General features: G+C 31.4%; 2 protein-coding genes across 2 annotated transcripts; both read right to left on the reverse strand.

Annotated features, from left to right (window-relative positions):
- Positions 1–129: 129 nt before the first annotated feature.
- Positions 130–1,830, reverse strand: LOC114394001. The gene is made up of 3 exons (XM_028355537.1): positions 1,195–1,830; positions 1,025–1,098; positions 130–769 (listed from the first exon to the last, which is right to left on the reverse strand). Exons 1-3 carry the CDS (start codon positions 1,653–1,655, stop codon positions 222–224), a joined length of 1,083 nt encoding a protein of 360 aa, XP_028211338.1. The 5' UTR covers positions 1,656–1,830; the 3' UTR covers positions 130–221.
- Positions 1,831–7,800: 5,970 nt separating this feature from the next.
- On the reverse strand, positions 7,801–14,868 carry LOC114392520 (kinesin-like protein KIN-7N). Its single transcript, XM_028353685.1, has 18 exons — positions 14,673–14,868; positions 14,500–14,589; positions 13,391–13,509; positions 13,182–13,295; positions 12,996–13,077; positions 12,828–12,895; positions 12,650–12,727; positions 12,419–12,561; positions 12,211–12,313; positions 12,042–12,122; positions 11,308–11,376; positions 11,177–11,236; positions 10,931–11,074; positions 10,488–10,784; positions 9,855–9,947; positions 9,550–9,708; positions 9,192–9,455; positions 7,801–8,355 (listed from the first exon to the last, which is right to left on the reverse strand). The coding sequence occupies exons 1-18, from the start codon at positions 14,824–14,826 to the stop codon at positions 8,002–8,004; spliced, it is 2,472 nt and encodes an 823-aa protein (XP_028209486.1). The 5' UTR covers positions 14,827–14,868; the 3' UTR covers positions 7,801–8,001.
- Between the last annotated feature and the right edge of the window lie 3,561 nt (positions 14,869–18,429).

The raw sequence follows: 18,429 nt of genomic DNA on the forward strand, positions 1-18,429 counted from the left end.
AAATAGCGGATGTTAATATCATAGATTAAAATTTGCTTTTATAACTGCTAGTATTCGATAATTGAGGAAGAAAGGATCATTATTCTTGAGCTTATGCATAGTAATATTACTAATCCAACTAAAAATAAATGAATGTAGAAAATAGCCAAGCTATAATTAAAATCCAAATTCAAAATGAGGGGCTTTGGATGTTTCAGGTTGCAAGACATTAAGATGAAATTTTATGTATTTCGTGTCAAATTTCCTATCATTTCAAATACAATTTCATTGTGGATGTTATCTAAAATTGCATCAGTGATCTCAACACTAATGTCCTTCACGTGCGGTTCGAACTTGTTCCATTCCATGATTGAATTCAAGTAATCCAAAGCGAGTAAGTAGGTGAGGTTTTCTCCATCACCAGCTTGTTGGCCCCATTTTTTTGTTCTCTGAGGAAGGACCTTTGCAATCTGTAGAGGCCCCATGAATTGTCTGCTACCTTTCTTTCTGTCGTCTTGTGCTGGAAGGGTTATGGTAATATCTTTCACACAATCAAACAGCATCTTCTTTATCCTATGCAACACCCTTTTGGATTTCAATATCTGGGAAACATCATTAGTCCCAGGAAGAAGCACTCCTAACTCCCTAGTACAACAATTACCTTTCTTTATTGACTGATCAAGTAAACTACTCCAGATAGCTGCTGATAACAGTGAGTCCTCTCTGATTTTCTTTGGTAGAATGACACCACTCCGTATTCTCTGTTGCATTATCCTAACTTCCTCACTCACTGTTCCATCAGCAGAAGAATCTCACTCATAATACATCCTTATTAAACCATTTTATTTTATGATCTGGGACCATTACATGTCCATGATTCTGGTTAATCTCCATGTGACATGTAATCTAATATTTTGATTTACGAAAAAGAGTTAATGAAACTCGACTACATGTCATGTGAAAATTGACTGAAATCACGGAGACATGGTGATCCGGACCATACAATAATTTCTCCATGAACATAAACCGGCCAAAGAAGACCTACCATTTGGAGCTCTTTGTACAGGATTCTTCCTCAGTAATTCATGGCTACCTTCTATGAATCTCCGTCGCTTCCTTCTACAGTTATTAAGAGCAACAAAAAACAATTAATATTTTTCTCTAACGTAGAAAAAAATTGAGGGTAGTAAAATATTTAAGAATTTGAGTTCGTACCTCTGGGGTCCCATGTTGCATAAAGTGTGAGAATAAAGTAAGTGCTGGTCTATATGTGACAAAATGGAGGTTCCCTCTTCATCAATATCTTGGCATGAATTGAACATAGTAAAGCTGCTATCTGATGAAAACTGAACAATAGTAGGTTCAGGAACACCTTCATTTTTGTTTCTTTGGTCATGAAACTTGGTTAGACTATTTTTGCTTTCTTTGTTGAAACCAAGCTTGTTATATAGAGCTTTCAGAACTTGGCAAAATGGGAGGAGTAGACCCTTTTTCCTTTTGTTTAAGCCAGATTTGGTTGATTTCTCTGAAGTGTTGTTGCTTGAATCTCCATCATCCAAACTCCACCTTTTTGAATACTCACTTTCTGAAAGGTAAACCTCTAGGGGGAAAGGTTCTTGCTCCTCATTGAGAAATTCTGCTAGCCTTTTTCGTGGTTTTGGTGTTGCTGAAGCCATTTGAGGTTGACTATGTTGAAGGGTTTGAAGTTGTTATGGATTGGTAAGTACTAAGGAAGGAGTATAGAAGATGTTGCAGTTAAAACGATGATAGACAGTGCATATTTGAGAGCAGTAGCCATATAAGGAAGCTTTGGCAGTTTTTGAGCTCTGAGGCTCTGGTACCACACAGATAGATAGGATACAAATTCTACAAGTGACAAATCTTAAATTAAAATATAGTCACCAACGTGTCGAAAGTTTTTTTTTTTTACAAACAATCAATTAATGTCTCTGTTAAAAGTTTTATAACATCAAGCCTCAACCAATCAAAAGTTACTAATTATATAATTTTTAAAATAATTATCATAAAATTTAATAAATTTACCATTTTTTAGTTAGATGACAGTGTATAACTCTTCTATTTATACCCAACAGGGTTAGTTACATAACATGAATTAAATTTAGTGTTTAATTTTTATATATTGTGAGTGTAAAAGAAATTACAGAGTTAGTTAATCAAATTCATGTTAACTATAATTTTAAAAGTAATTATTGTAAAATAAACAAATTTATATATATGATTATAGATATATGATTTGTGATTGTCATTGGATTATCGTTTAAAAATCATTTACAATGTCCGAACAACTTACTCAAGAGTTTAATTCATTGTTAATTATATTCATAAAGAAAATATTTAGCTCAAAATCATTCTTAATGGTTTGGCTTGTGAATTTTTCTTTGTCCTTACTTGCCTCCAGCATAGGAGTATGATCTACCCTCTTAATTGAATCATTTGAGAAAAAATTAGTTGAAACTTTTACCGGTCTTATCCACACCTAACTAAACTCTTAAAGGTTTACTATTTTTTCTATAATAACTGACTAACTGTTTATCACAACTCTTTGTTTCTTCTTCCAATTTACTCATCCTTAATAATTTCTTATCTAATATTTTAATATTCGAATACAACATTCTTATTTCTATCACATTGAATTTACTATTTTATTGGTTTTTTTACTGTCCGACGTTTTTTATTAATTACTACCCGACATTGATTTTCATACAACATCGCAGGTCTTATAATTGTGGGATGGCTTTTTTTTTTTTTTCGTAAGCTTAGACGGTGCTTTTTGTCATAGATAATTTTTTTTGAAGGCCATAGCTAATTATTGTAACCATAATAAATGTTTTTAATTAGTTTATAATTTGTGCTAATTTATCTGTGTTGGTACACAAATTTAATATTGAAAATTAAAAAAAGTTATAGGATTCAGCATAAAAGTATCTAATATTGATATGTGTCTGATGCTAGTATGGCAATCATTTTGAAATTACAAGCTTCATAGTTTATATGGATATATGTATCTTCTTTTTTTTTTTAAAAAAAGAAGATATATCGGTCTATATTTTTACGAAGAAATATAATAATTGATTATTAACCTATTAATAAAATAATATGCTAACCAAAATTTATACATCATTGCTCAGTGGTAGGGTCCATTTTGATTCCTAACAAAGCTATAATTTTTGTTTGAAAATTTGTATATCTATATCTACAACAAAAATTATAAACTTGCTGATGAAAATTATGATTTTTGTTAAAGTAATAATAATAGTAGGGAGAGATTAAAGTTAACTCATTAATCAGTATAAAAATAATGTTAATAGCGCATAATTTCTTTAATATGTTGATTAAAGATTTTTTTTCTTAATTGTGTGATTAAAAACAAAGTTGTTAGAATACATAAAGTAACTTCGATAAACGATAATTTTACATGTTAAAAAGTGTTTTTCTAATCACTCATTGTCATACGAACGATGTGCATGTTAGTTTAGCTGTTGGTCAATTTGTACAGTTAGGGTTGTTGAAATTTTATTTTCACTCTAACGTTCAACAAGTAACATGGTCCACAGCAAATATGCACACCACTCTTTTCTGTTCTTGAAAAAATGATTGGTTGGATTTAGCATCTTCCTTCTTAAATAATAATTAAAAAAAAACTAACAGTTTGTTTACCAGTGTTTGAAAAAGTGAACTTTGAAAAAGACATTATGTTTGGTAGAAGTTCTTTATAACGGCTTAAAATGTTAATTATCATCTTAGTGTTTTAAAGTTTTATACTAAATTATTTTGAAAAAATCTAAAATATCACCATATTCATCATCATATATAATGTAACAAAAAAATTCAACCTCAAAAGTTTACAGTGATTTTAAAAAATATTTAAAAGACTATTTTAGTAGTAATCTTAAAGACTTATATAGTGGCATGTTAAATATTTAAAAAATTATTTTGTTTATCAAAATTTTAGATAACTAATGTAATAGAGCATATAATTTTAGAGGATTAACTTGAGAGTTTATTCTTAAAAGCAGCTTTGTATTTGGCTTCTATTTTTCCTAACTTGGAACTATATGTATTCTCTACTAGTGAGGCTAATTCAGTAATTCTTTGAATGAAAATTTTCATATATAATGTTTAAACTCAAAACTTTACTTAAAGAAAATAAACATGCAACATTTTATTTAACCACTTGTATGTTGTTTTTCTCATTCTTTCTATTCCCATGTTAAGTATATACGTTAATTTTTCCTGAGACTAAAAGTTTTAAAACCCATTACTAAGGTTAATTTCTGATAAGAGTAAATGTACTGAAACCCACATAGAATCCAGTTGTTTTAGATTTTTATATAAATGATTTTGAGAAAATGAAATTGAAAAATAATTTGTATTTAAGAATTATATTTAAAAATGAGTTTAGAAGAATTAATTTTTGTTTAGATGATTGAGCAAAATTACTTTTTAATCACAAATATAAATATGTTTTAAGTCCAATATCTAAAATACATCAAGAGAAATTTTATTTTTTAATATTTTATTTACCATATGATTTATTTAAATCAAAACCAATTCTGTAGGAATTGATTATTTTGGCCACCATGAATTTAGAAGGGGACCAACCAGGCTACCAATCATTTACTTTCACTGATACAATTTCCTTCTAAAACATTCATTCTCACATAATTTTATTTTTTTAAAAAATAAAAGTTAAATAAAATTTGATAACATTCATAAAAAATGAAGCATTAATTAAATATATTTTTAAATTTTCTCAAAACAACTATTACAATCATAGTGTGTCTAAAAGAAGTTGTTTTGATCTTAAAATAAACACCTTCAAGCAGTACTCTTGCTTAGACAAACAAGATTCACATATTACTTGTCAAAGATATCTCTTATTTGCAAATGAATATTGAAACTAACTTATAAGTATTTGATAAATGAGTTTATGTCATTAATTGTTAACATTTTCTCTAACAGAATTTAAAGTAGATTTGAACTTGTAGGTTATTATTACGGCCTGATTGTTTGAGTCATTATTTCTCAAACTTTATCATGCATTAAAAATAAATCATGATCACCCAACTCCGTGGGTACACACAAAAAATATTCTCAATAAGTAGAATAAATACTATAATATCCAATTCACCTCATATAAAAAATGTTTGAGATATCACCTTATTATCTTCTACCAAATATATATACCACTTCTTTTTTTTATCTATTTCTTTTTTAGTTTCTCCTTATTTCATCCCTACCAAAGATTCCCTTCATATTTTCATCTCATTCCATTATTTTCCATCCCCTCTCTATTTCCGGTCAAACAAAGTTAGGGTGGTCCTGGAAGAAGAAGCGCACCATAGTGGAATATGAAAAATAGAAACAAGTACTCTCAAGTCTCAATAGCTTAACTCTATGGGTATAGTCCTTGTTTAAGGAAAAGGTTGAAGAAGTACGAATGCATTTGGTTTGCTTTGAAGTAGAACCTTGAAAAAAGGAAATGCAATAATAATCATTTTATTTTTTAATAATGATATTAGTACGAAATAATTTCCACCAAAAATCATAATTAATATTCATAAGCATATATATATTTTTATCTCAATCTTATTTATTTTATACTTAATATAAGATTCAAACTTTCAACCACTTAATAGTAAGCATGGCACCCACGCGGGGTGGGGGTATTTTTTGCCCCGTCCCCATTTCTCGGCTCCCCGCGGGGATCCCGTTTTACATTAAAAAATGTCAAAAATTATAAAAAAAATATAATTTTTTTGTTTTATCTCAATTTTTCAACAATAATAAATTTAAGGTTTAATTCTAAGTTTAAAACATGACTAAAAATACCAAAAAAAATCAATAATAATAGTAATAAAATCACACAATTCGAAGTTGTGAAACCCAGAAATGCACGGTGCGATTTGGAGAAGAAAAAGGTGCAACGAAGACTCCCACAAGTTCACGGCTGAAACGAACAGCGAAGAAGGAACGGTGAAGAAGCAAAGCGAAGAAGTAAAGAGGGTGAAGAGAGTGTGAAATGGTGAAACGAATGATGAAGAAGTGAAGAAGGAATGAAGGTGAAGCAGTGAAGAATGAACAAAAGTAAAGAATGAAATCAAAGAACGAAGTCTGAATGTTTGATGCGACGTTTTAGGATTTAGGTAATGTTTGTGTCTTTGTGACTCGTGAGATATTACTTATATATTTGATAATTTTATTTTGTATTTTTTTTACTAGTAAAATATTATATTAACCCTTATATTTATGTTATACATATTATAAGTTATGATCATATATAAGTAAAATTCTATATACACGGGAATACTGGAATCTTGTAGGATGGGGAGCATAATCTCCGTCCCCGAATTAGCTGCGGGGGTTTTTCGTCCCCATCCCCGCAGTAAATTTTTCCCCGATTGTAGGGTCCCGAATGGGGAAGTCCCCGCGGGGATCCTCCATTTATGGGAAGAATTGACATGCCTACTTAATAGAAATAAATTACTACTAATTGAGACAACCATTATTGGTCTCAATAATAAAATTTTTATTATTGAAGCAATGCAATAATAAATGTTGTCAACTGTTGTTGGTTTGGAATAAATGGAATCAACTTTGGAGATGGATACAACGACTAATTTTGTACTATGTATGATCCACTTGCAAATCCAAATCTAGTCCAAAATCTTCTCCTTTTTACTATAATCTAACCCTTGTCTGTGACTTTGTGCCTTGGTCACGGGCATTTGACAATAATATATATACATCAATAAGTGCAAGTGTACGAAATGAGAAGAAAGCTTACAAACATTTTGATGTGGGGTTTTCTGACTCGACTTTATTCGAAAAATATGGAAGCATGATATTAATTTCTTTGCCTTCAGCTAAATCAACTCAGCAGCTTTGGACTCAATCGATGTAAACAACTATCAGTTTTCATATGAAGAGAAAGCATATCTACTAAATCTACCTCGTTAACGAATACAGTCATAAAAGAATGGACAATTTTCATCATATTTTTGCACAACGTTTCATGTTAGAGTTTAATTTCTATATATTGTTATTGTAAAAAAAAATTATACTGTATCAATCAATAGAAAAATTATGGTATTGTCTGCTTAATTTTTTCTTTTTTTAAGTGTTGAAAGTATCACTTTTGAATTGGTTAGATTTTGATTTCTCCAAAGGTCATGTTACTTAAAGTTGAATTGGAAGAAAATTTAAACTGAATGGAAATGTAATATTCCAATTTTCTTTATAAACCTTACCAAAAGCACTTGGTAAACTTTAAAGATCGAGTTAAATTGAATTCGATTCACATTTAGGCAAAAGAAATAAATATTGCGTACAAGTTCAAATATTTGTCCTGAATCATAAGGTTAAAATCACTACCGAATTCAATTTTAACAAATTGAATAATAAGATCTTATGTACTAATTAAATCTTAATCAATGATATTGACATTTTAACTTGATTTATCATTTGTCCTCAATTAGAAAATTAAATACTATTGGTTTGACGAAAAAAAAATTCCATAACTAGTTCTTTGATTTTAAGTATATTTGTTAGAATCAAAAGTGAAAAGCCTGTGTGAAATTGATAACTTCAAACAATTTATCTCTACCAACCATGTATAGCTTTTAATGAAATTATTGTAAATGTCAAAGTAACAATTTATCATTGAAAGCCTGTGTGAAAATGTATTTTACTCTTCATCTTATCCGTAAGTTATGGTATTATTCAGCATTCATATTTTTAAGATTTATTTTTCAAAGGAAAAATAGGTATTAGGTGTGCGCACAACTAGACACATCACTTGCAGTTGCAGAAGAGAAATGGATATATTTTTTGTAGGTGTGCTATGATATCAGTCCTTGCTAAATAGTGAATTAAGTACAAACTTATATCCCAAGCAATTGAGTTTTGCCTAGAATAAAATGACTGTGGAATAATTGTATAATAAATTTAATTTAATACATGAGCTACCAAAGACTCAAACATTCAAGGTATACAACATATCTAGTCCTTAAAACCAAAAGATTTGGGCACCAAGATTGTAGTCTGGGCTCTCCAATTCTCAATTTTGGTCTTAAGATCACTATGAAAGGAAATGAGTGATTTCTGACGATTAGTAAAAGCTGCAGCAATCTGCTTAACTTCCCCTTCTATATTTTTCCTTCTCAGCACTTCAGTATTTAACTCTTTCAAAGCATTTTCCTTTTGGCTGGAAACCATTGATAGCTTCTCTGATGATTCAGAGAACTTCTGCAGCAAAGAGTCTCTTTCGACCTTCAACAGTAGTAACTCCCTTTCTAGGTTTTCATATCTTTCATTTAAATCATCCTTTGCAGTTTCACCTCCCAAATCAGAGCCCTTAAGTCAAAAAAATTTAGTTTAGGATAATCAAGAACAGCCTACTATGCTTTGTCTCAAACTTTATGCTATAATGCAGTTCTATATTTTCACCTATGATGCCCTTTAGAAAACTGAATGCACAGATCTTTGCATAATCTAGTGAAAAACATCCTATAGACTTTTCAATCTGCAAGCGGCTTCCTTTAGCCTGAGTTTTAATCTCTCAACAATTCAGCCTTTTATTCTCTTCAATGGCATCTGATTCTATAAAAAGCTAAAGAGAAATAAAAAACAAATCTGTAACTCTACAGAGTGATTTTCCTGACTGTTTATTATTCCTACCCAATAGAAATTCCTCAGCTTTACCCAACATTCAATGAGTTCATTTTGGAGGTACTGACAATTCATATGGATAGGACAAGCTAACACAATATGAAGCAAGTTGACTCTTCTAGAGACCTACTTGTAACATACAGGGAAAGAAACCAGACACCATTGCCATCATTTGAAGGTTATTATAAGGACAATAATGTATAATTATACATTTGAAGGGTATGCACTATTTGCAACAAGGAGACCATGAGAGGAATCTCGATAAATAACACATTTTATTTCTTTCAAGTCTTGTGTTACACACTTACACGCATATTCCTCAAGGAAAGAAATGAGACATCAATTATTTATATCCTTCTATAATTTCTTAATCATTTCTATCTTACAAGTGCCAGGTAAGGCTTCAGTTACTATTGTACTAAAGCAATGGAGTTCTGAAAAGACAGAAGCCCTAAAAATAAGACAAAGAATAAAACTATGATTGATGATTTATATCTTGATATTTGTGAGCAGACAACTACCTTGGGTTCACAGCTGCACTTATGTTTCCACTCCTGTCCTGTTATTGAGGTTTCGGATAACTCCAACGATGTAATTATGTTATCAATCCTCTGACGAAACTCTTTTTGGTGTTCATTGATTAGAGCACTGTTTCCGGTGGAAGACCTTTCACCACCCGTATTCACAGCAAAATGACCTTCCAAAGTTGCAAATAGATGATCTCCAATTTCACTCATGGTTGAAAGTATCTTCGCAGTTGATAATGTGCCACCCGATGCAAATCTCTGTTTAGAACACATGAGAAATTATTTTAGATTCTTGAAATGATCAAGGCAAATTATGTTTGACAGAAACTAATATATGGTGCACTCATTCAACCTGCATTACTGACAAAGCCTCCTCAAAGCTATCTTTGAAGTTTCCCTCAGATTCAGATAACCTCAGAGGTAATTCATGAGTTAGTCGTGTTTCTTGTTGATGTTTGGGTGTCTCAACGATTAATTGCTTGCTTGATGGCACTTCTTCTGAATGCTTTTGCTGGATTTACATACATTAACACAGAGCCAAGCATAATACAGACAACAGGTTACAAAAAGAGTTCAAACAGCAAATGCTAGTAATACATAACATCATTTCAGTTTCACAAATGTGATTGAGATAGGATATCTCTATCAGATACTGACCTCGAGTTCATTTATTCTTTCTTTAGCTAGTTCCAGTTGTTTCCTCAAATCTTGAACCTCTCGTTCATACTTCTCAATTTCACTTGTACAACCCTGACAAACATAAGCCAAATGAAAATAAGTAACAACAACAAAAAACGCAGCATATACTTCTTAATTAGTAAATAAGGATATTAAAATGTGTTACTTAAAAGCCACGCATAAGCCACAGGGGCATAAACTGTTATTAAAATTAGTGAACACTTGAACTACGAAAAAATTTACACAAATTCCAGTTTTCATTTCAAAGCTTAAATACATGATCATGATAAGGTGAGTCTAATGGTTGGATACCATTTCGCGATAATAGTGAAATCAACAGGAATAGTTCAACAACAATAGAGGAGGAAATGTTGCAAAATCCATAAACCAAACAAAGAAAAATAATTTCCATCAAGTATGTCTAGACAACAATCTCTCTTCTGTCTTGTATCTTCATTTGTGGGGGACAACCTGTGCATAGCACTACTCTTCCTTTACTCTTAACTTTGTCCCTTTGGGGGGAGATGTGGATGGATGCGAAACAAAAGAAATGCAAGAGCAAAACATAAAAGAAAGTTCCTTTGGAAAAAAGATTAATAAATATGAACTCACAACAGTTGCATCACTTGTCGGGAATGACTGAACTTTTCGGTTGGTGGGAGGAGTAGTTTGAAGGGAATCAAGGTCCGCAATATAACCATTGTTCATTTTCACCCACATATCTTCATCAGCCACATTACAGAAAGCATCTGGAAGGGGGCTGTGATCTGGCAATGTTGAATTCTTTGATCGCCTGGCTACAAAAGCATTGGGATCTACCTTAGGAGATTTGAAAATATCTCCTTGAGATATACTACTACTAATGTCACTGTACTCTTCCACAAATCCGCGCCTAAAACATCCCGATCCCTAATAGAGAAAATGGTCAAAAAAATATCAGGAAGAATGGGAAAAGTAAATCCTATAAAGCAGCATAAAATATCAGTGGAACAAAAAATTTCATGCAAATTTAGATTAACTAAGGACCTAATGATAATTTCAGATAAATGGTGTACCTGATTGTCATTCGTCCCACAATCTGAGAAAGATTTAGTAGTGCAAGAATTTTCAATTTTCATCCGTTGCTCCCTAATCCATTGATCACGTGATTTCCTCTCTTCTTGCAGTTCCATTTCAAGCTTCCCACGCTCCATTTCATACTGTACAGTGGAATATGAACATTGAACAGATAATTAATTAACACAAAAAAAATAGAGTTAATTTGAATGTTAAAGAATGAATTTTTATTATGTAAGACCTACCTTGAGCAAATCGTTCCTGAGTTTAAGAATCTCTTGCTCGAGCACCTCAGCATGGGATCCCTAAATAGAAAATTATTATTATATAAGATTTTCTTTTGTGAATGTACAAATTATCATCAGGTGATGATTACCTGAAGCTTCTTACGTAGCTCCTCTATCTCTAATTGTTGCCGTTTTAACAAGGCTGCTTCCGTCAATATCTGTGAAATTCTAACTGTCAAGACATGGGCTTTGCCAAGTATGGGCTAGAAACAAATACCAGCATGCAAATGGAAGCAAACCATATAGGCATATAACTAGGTGAGAGGGAATTGAAGGTTTGTTATTGAAAAACCAATGTTAACTATTCCCTGAGAAAAACTAGTAAAATCTAGAGAGAAGTTTAGGCCGAACCCAATTTCTTGTTCCTTCATTAAATTTAAATTCCTTTTGGCCTCTGTAAGCTTCGTAATATGATTCTCATTTTAAACATTCAAAGTCTAATATTTTTTCCTCCCATGGTTAGTTACATAGAATATTCACTCAAGTGAATCATCTGGCACTAGGGAACAGAACGCTTTAGTCTGCTAATATCCTGACGAGCAAGTCTTACCAGTATGTATAAGTTGTTTTAAAATTTCTTCAAACAAGTTTTTTTCCATCTTTAAAAAGCTAATTTGCATGCTCTGTAAGATCTGCATGGTGGAAACTGATCATTATAAAGTGTTTAATTTCACAATGAATGGAACCTAGGCGTGACTACACATGCACCTGTAAACCTACACCAAGTTCACATTTATCAAGCAATATTAACATTTAGGGCCAGAAAATAAAATTAAATAGGGTAACAGGATAGTAAACTTGAAGTGCACAAAAATACACGGACCTCATTCACTTGAACACAATTTGTGATGCGCTTGGCTCTGCTAGCAAACTGAAGAGTTCCCCTTGTTTCTTCAATGTGAATCTGAATGGATTGACGAGTATTGTTATTAAAATATTTGTAATCTCCAAAGATGAAAAGAGCAACACAAAACCGAAATCAAAGCCTCTACCTCTTCTGGTGCTATGGTGCAAATAATGGACGTTTTGGCATTACCACCAAGAGCAGGTTGGAGTATACGAGTTAATTTACTATCACGATACGGGATATGCCCCCTGCCATAAAACAATAAGGGTGGAGCATTATTAATTTATCATCTTCCAAAGCCGCTAAAATTAAATTAAAATATTGTACAGAAGGTAGACGAAAAAAATATACACCTTTGCTTTGAACCCTCACTTAGTTTGTTGATAACGTTCCCCAAAACCATCAAGCTCTTGTTAATATATTTTCCTTCTTTTAAACGTACTCCATCAGCTCCAGTCTTAGCAATCCTTTCAGAACCAGCTAGATCTACTAAATTCTAATTCCACAAAACTCATCAATAAGCATGCAAATTACCTCAAAGAATTTTTTAATATATAAGGAAGGTGTGAGAAAAGGATACAAACCAAGACTGAAACTCTAACAACATCATTAATTGAACAATCATTGGAAGAATTGGAATCCTTTGCTTTGCTTTCAATCACCTGCATATATTTGATTATAGCATATGATTAAGGAGTAATTTTATGAGTAAAGGTATTCTGAGAAACATATATATCACAAATTAAAAAGTTTAGGGGATACCATTCTAAATATTGTGTGCGATCTGCTACTCCTTACATTCATATTTGTCTCACCAAAGTGTCTGTTAACTATAAAAATATCAAAGAACAATTTTCAACTTAAATATGGAATGCATGTATGTTCAAACTTCAGAGAAAATTATAAGAATATATCTGTATAAACACAAACCTTCCCCTGCTTTAATGAGATTCAGCACTTGTTCAGCATTATTTACAATTTCCTCTTTCAGCCCTGCAACAAATACTCCACGCTGGCAAAAATTAAAAACAAAAATCAGCACATTTTACTATATATATGTATCAGATACAAGAACATTAAATATAAAAAAAGGAATTCGTTTAGCAACTAGGCAACCTCCAAGCTCTCATGAATTTGCAATTTCTGATTTTCAACAACAAGAAGGTCATTAATTTCTTCGTTGTAGATCTCCATGTAGGAAACTCGTATCAGAAACTCTCGATCAGACATCTGAGGCACCAAATTAGTGGAACCAAATATCAACATCACTTGAATAACCACAAACTCGAGAAAATGAAAACCTCGTACTACAGCACTACACCTACCATCTCCATTGTCGCAAATATGTCTCCAACTGCGCGAGGAATCACTCCTGCGTCAGTTTCAGAACCATTCATGGTGAAAGTCTTGCCACTACTGGTCTGCCCATACGCAAATGCAGTTCCTGAGCATAGCATGTGACATAATCTCAACAAATCAGCATTTATATTTAGATATTACAAATAATAAATTCCAACACTAAGTGCATGTTTGGATTCACCTAAGATCATCCAAAATCACGTTGAAATACCAGTAATTTTAAATAAATATTCACACATTTAGTCCGTTGAGAAATTCAATTTTGAGCCGAAACAATTGAATAAAAAATTTGATAATGAGTTTTACTTTCAGAATAAAAACATCTGAAAACATAAACCATTTCACTTCAAAATTAATTTTAAACTATTCACTAGATCCCTATAACTGTCCCAATTTTGAGTTTTAGTCCTTGTACAAGAAAATTATAAGTTTTAGTCCCTATACAGGTTTTTGTAACAGTTTATAGAACTTCTTTACAGTGGTTTTACACCGTAGAACAAATTTTCAGTTAACTCAGACTAAAACTTAAATTTTTATGCAATGTGTAGAAACTAAAACTGATAACTTTCTTCTACAAAGACTAATTTTGTTTTATAAAAAAAATACCAAATTGACAGTTTAACCTTAATTTTAACAAAAATCAATTTTTACGTGTTTTTTATTTTAAAAAAAAAAACTTCTGAGACTCAAAGTCGATACACCACCAAAGCATACCATAATCTGAATGCTCGGCAATAGGCACTGTTTAGTTAGTTACCACTTGAGCTAAGCTAAGACTAAGTGTTTAATTGATTTTTTTTTTTATCAATGGAATCGAAAACAATAGAACCAAGGGGTTTACGATACTCGTACACTCCAACTAAGCTAAACCCCTAGGAAAAGTGTATTAATAAAATAAAATGTTTTTTTATCTAAACCTCCATCGGAGGAACCTTGTTTGAGTGAGGTAGGACTATTATGAGTGGCAAAGTTTTCTCTCCAAGTATTTAAAACGAAAGTTCATCCACTTGGTTAGTGGTAATATAATGAAATGTTTAGTAGATGCAAGAAACGAATGAGAAATGAATTTGGATACCGTTGAAGCCGTCGAGCGCGGCGTGAATGATGTCCTTGGCGAGAAGCTCGTAGACGCTAGCATTGGTGCTTCTTTCGTCAAATATGTGATCTGAAAGAACGAGAATTCAATTAACGACGGAAAATTGAAAAACAAAAAAAATAAAGAGGCTAGAGAAATTACTGATGATATACCGAAAGCGTAAGAAGAAGCAGAGAGTGGAGTGCCATGGATCTTGTGGAGAGAGATGCGGTTATCTTCGACCTTCCAGAAAGTTCCGACGGAGGAAGAAGAAGAGTCTTGGGAAACCAGTGGGCGAAGACGAACGGCGACGCAGATCTTCTCCATTTTTTTGATTCTCTGATGGATGGATAGAGCGGGCTCTGCTACGACCCTTTTTCTCTTTTTCTTCATTTTGAATTTTTGAATTGACGGAAATGCCCTCACTTATCGCGGCCCAACGGTTGGCTGAATTTGAATTCTGGACCTTCACAGTTCACACACGTGGACCAACAAGGAGCCGGGCAATTGTATTGTAGTATGTCTCTTATGCATATTTTTTTTAGGGGTGAATAGACATTTTAATTTCTGTCTTTATATTTATTTTGTAAATTAGTTTTTATTATTTTAAATGTAAAAAATAATTTTTATTTTTATATAAATATTATAAAATAATTCTAATAAAGTATATTGTTGACAATTTTAATATCATTTAGACTATTTAAAATGCCTATTTACTGTTTCTTAAAATATAAAAAAACTACATGTTGAAACCACTAAACAAACACATCCTAATTAATGAGAATATGATATCCAAGTGACCAACACACACCCGCCGAGAATGATCCCGCGCTTATTCAAAGACGGAAACAAGCAAACACCACAGTGGAGCCGAGACGGTGACGATGGACCTCATCATCCTCTCCGACGAAGAAGGCCCCTCAACGCCGTTCCTGCTCCGTCCCAAGAAACGCTGAACCGAACTGGATCCAAACCCAAACCGCACCGTCTTCGTCATCGACGATGACCCAACCCCTCACAAATCCACCACACCTTCTATCGTTCCCGAGACTCCAATGTCTGCGCTTTTCGATTCCGAGATTTCAATCGTCCAATGCACAATGCTTTCCGATCCCGCCGTTAGGGTTTCCCCTAAAAAATTATCCGGTATCAGTAAAATTTGACATTTACAGTAGTTATGGATGCAGCAGTATATGTAAAATTTGACATCCACCTCGCTAAATAAATATTCTTAGCAGCATGTAATTCACTTATTCCATTTATAACTTCTCTGTGCATACATGTTTAGTGTGTACCTAGTACTGTAGTTTCATTTTCATCTTGCATTGTTGTTCACGTTGTTTTTGTGATTGATATGAAAAGCTAGCTTCTGTACTTGCCACCATGAAAGTTCTTGTAATAAAAGACTTTATATTTCATGGTATTGTGAGCATTTCATTCGGGTTGTGATGCATTTCTTCTCAAACCTTTCGTACATAATCTCTTAAAATACTGTAAAGTGGAATTGAGTTTCAAAAGAAAGTGCACGGTGTGGAGTTGCAAATCTAACCATTGAACTTTTCTATAACGCCACCTTTGAGTGCAGCTTGACGTATGCTCTATTATTGTCAAACAGAAAAAATGGAAGGGGAGCAGGATACTCAATGGGGTGAGAATGGACCAAGAGATTCAAGATGGACTTCAAACTCAATGGGGTTTGGAAGTTCTGCTGGTATATGCTTGTTGACAAATTACATTTGTCATATAAATATGTTTACTTACATGTACTAAGACTTTCACATAAACATATCACTAATAATAAAAATTAGATTTTAATAATAAGAACTTATTTGTATAACAGACATAAAGATAAAGATTATTTTTTACATTTCAAAAATATAGGAACTAATTTACAAAATAAATACAAAGATAGAGACCAAAATATCTTTTCATTCTATTTTTTGGTTGATAACATAGTGGTGTAATATCACCAATTATCTATTATTTATCACTCCTAATTTTGTTTTTCAATTTTGTTTTCTCTTTTTTTTTTCTTTAAAATTCCTTCTTTTGGTTAAAATCATTGATTTTAACAAGAAGGATTCACCTAATTATAAGAAGTTTGAATAATTAAGGATGGATCCAAAGGAGACAAGTAGAGTCCTTGCACTCCTCTTCCTTAGAATTATTTGCATATACATGAGAAAAAATATTAATAAAGAAAAATATATAAAAATATGTTTTTAGATTGATATTTGTTTAATTTTTTTAGTAATAAATGTATATTTAATTTTATTCATAAAATTAACAATAAACATTTTTAAATTTATTATTTATTAAATAAATATTTATTAAAACTTAAGTATTTGAATAATTTTGTAAAAAAAATTATGATCCTCTTGATATACTCTAGATCCCTCCTTGTGAATAATATACATTAAATCACAGGTTATATAATCTTCAACTTAATTTAATTTCCTGATCACACAAATACTAATTTAGTCGCTAAAATTAATATATAATAGCCATCTTATTCCCTAATATATTAAACGATAATGATAATGATTATTATTTTAGTTTGTAAAATCACAAATATAAAGACAAAATTACATGTCACTATTAACGAAGGTTAGGTCCAGTTGAAGAAATTGGTCTCTCTTTACATGTTAAACTAGATTTGAATCTCTAAAAAAATTATTTATATTTAATGTCCAATCATATATTAAAAAGAATTGTCTCCAAACAATAATACAAAGAGAAAAAGTCGTTCATACTTGTTAATTTTATTACTTAATAACTATTAATTTCCATTTCTATACACTAGAGCTAGATGCACCCATAGACTTGACCAAATTTGTTCTTATTTCTATTTTTAATTTTATATACATTACTCATTTTTGTTTTTATAATTTATTTAATTAATTTCTCAAACTCAACAATATAATCATCCCACGTAAGAATTAATTGACACAAAATTATTTCAACTTAACTCATGATTTCATGTTCTAAGTCCTAGATATGTAATTGTAGTTAAATATTCAGATAGAAGATTTTGCTGCCTATAATAATCATATCCAACTCTAATAAGTAATTATTATCCATGAAAGATATATGTGATCTAGATTAATAAGAAAACTCAACACATTTGTTTACTATCAGAATCCTAGAAATAACTACGCTTTCTTACATTCCATTACCATTAATTGCTATTAACTTTTTATTATAATTAGCAATATTATTTAATAAAAAAATAAATTTCATGTTTATAAAAAAAGAAAAAAAAAACATTAGTACATGTGCTAGTATAAGCACCCATACTTAAAAGGTCTTAATTGGATAAGTTCCAATGAGAGATCTTATAAGATAGTAGTATATATCAATCTTGTTGAGAATAAAGAGAACAACAACCTCTCAATAAAGATGCTCTCGAAGACCTAATATTTAAACTAACTAACATTCAAATGATATGTACTTAGTTACAATATAACACTTCAATTGAATGCAAATCATCTCAACATATGTCTTCTTTGATAGAATATGAGGATTTCGTTTTTCAAATGGAATATCAAGAGTTTTTTTATACTTTGCATGAATGGAGAGGGCTCAGACTTGAGACTTGAGATGTCGTTTATGGTATAATTTTTTTTTGTTTTTCTTTTAAGAAATCTCATTTATGGTATTTAAACTTTATTATTAGAAAAAACATCTTCAACGATGATTCTTTGAGACATTCGATAACAGTTTTGAATCGTTTTTAAAGCCAAAATCGTGGAAAGTAAAAAACCATCTCAGAAGGGTATAATTTCTAAGACGATTTTATTCTAAAACATCTTAAAATGTCTTTTAAAAAATAATAAGAATTCTAAGACGATTTTTGGTAGAACTGTCTTAGAATTATTTTTTAAAAAAGAATTAAAAATTGCGTATTCTGAGATGATTTTTTCAAAAACC

This window comes from Glycine soja, chromosome 17 (genome assembly GCF_004193775.1).
Source record: "Glycine soja cultivar W05 chromosome 17, ASM419377v2, whole genome shotgun sequence".
Taxonomy (NCBI): Eukaryota; Viridiplantae; Streptophyta; class Magnoliopsida; order Fabales; family Fabaceae; genus Glycine; species Glycine soja.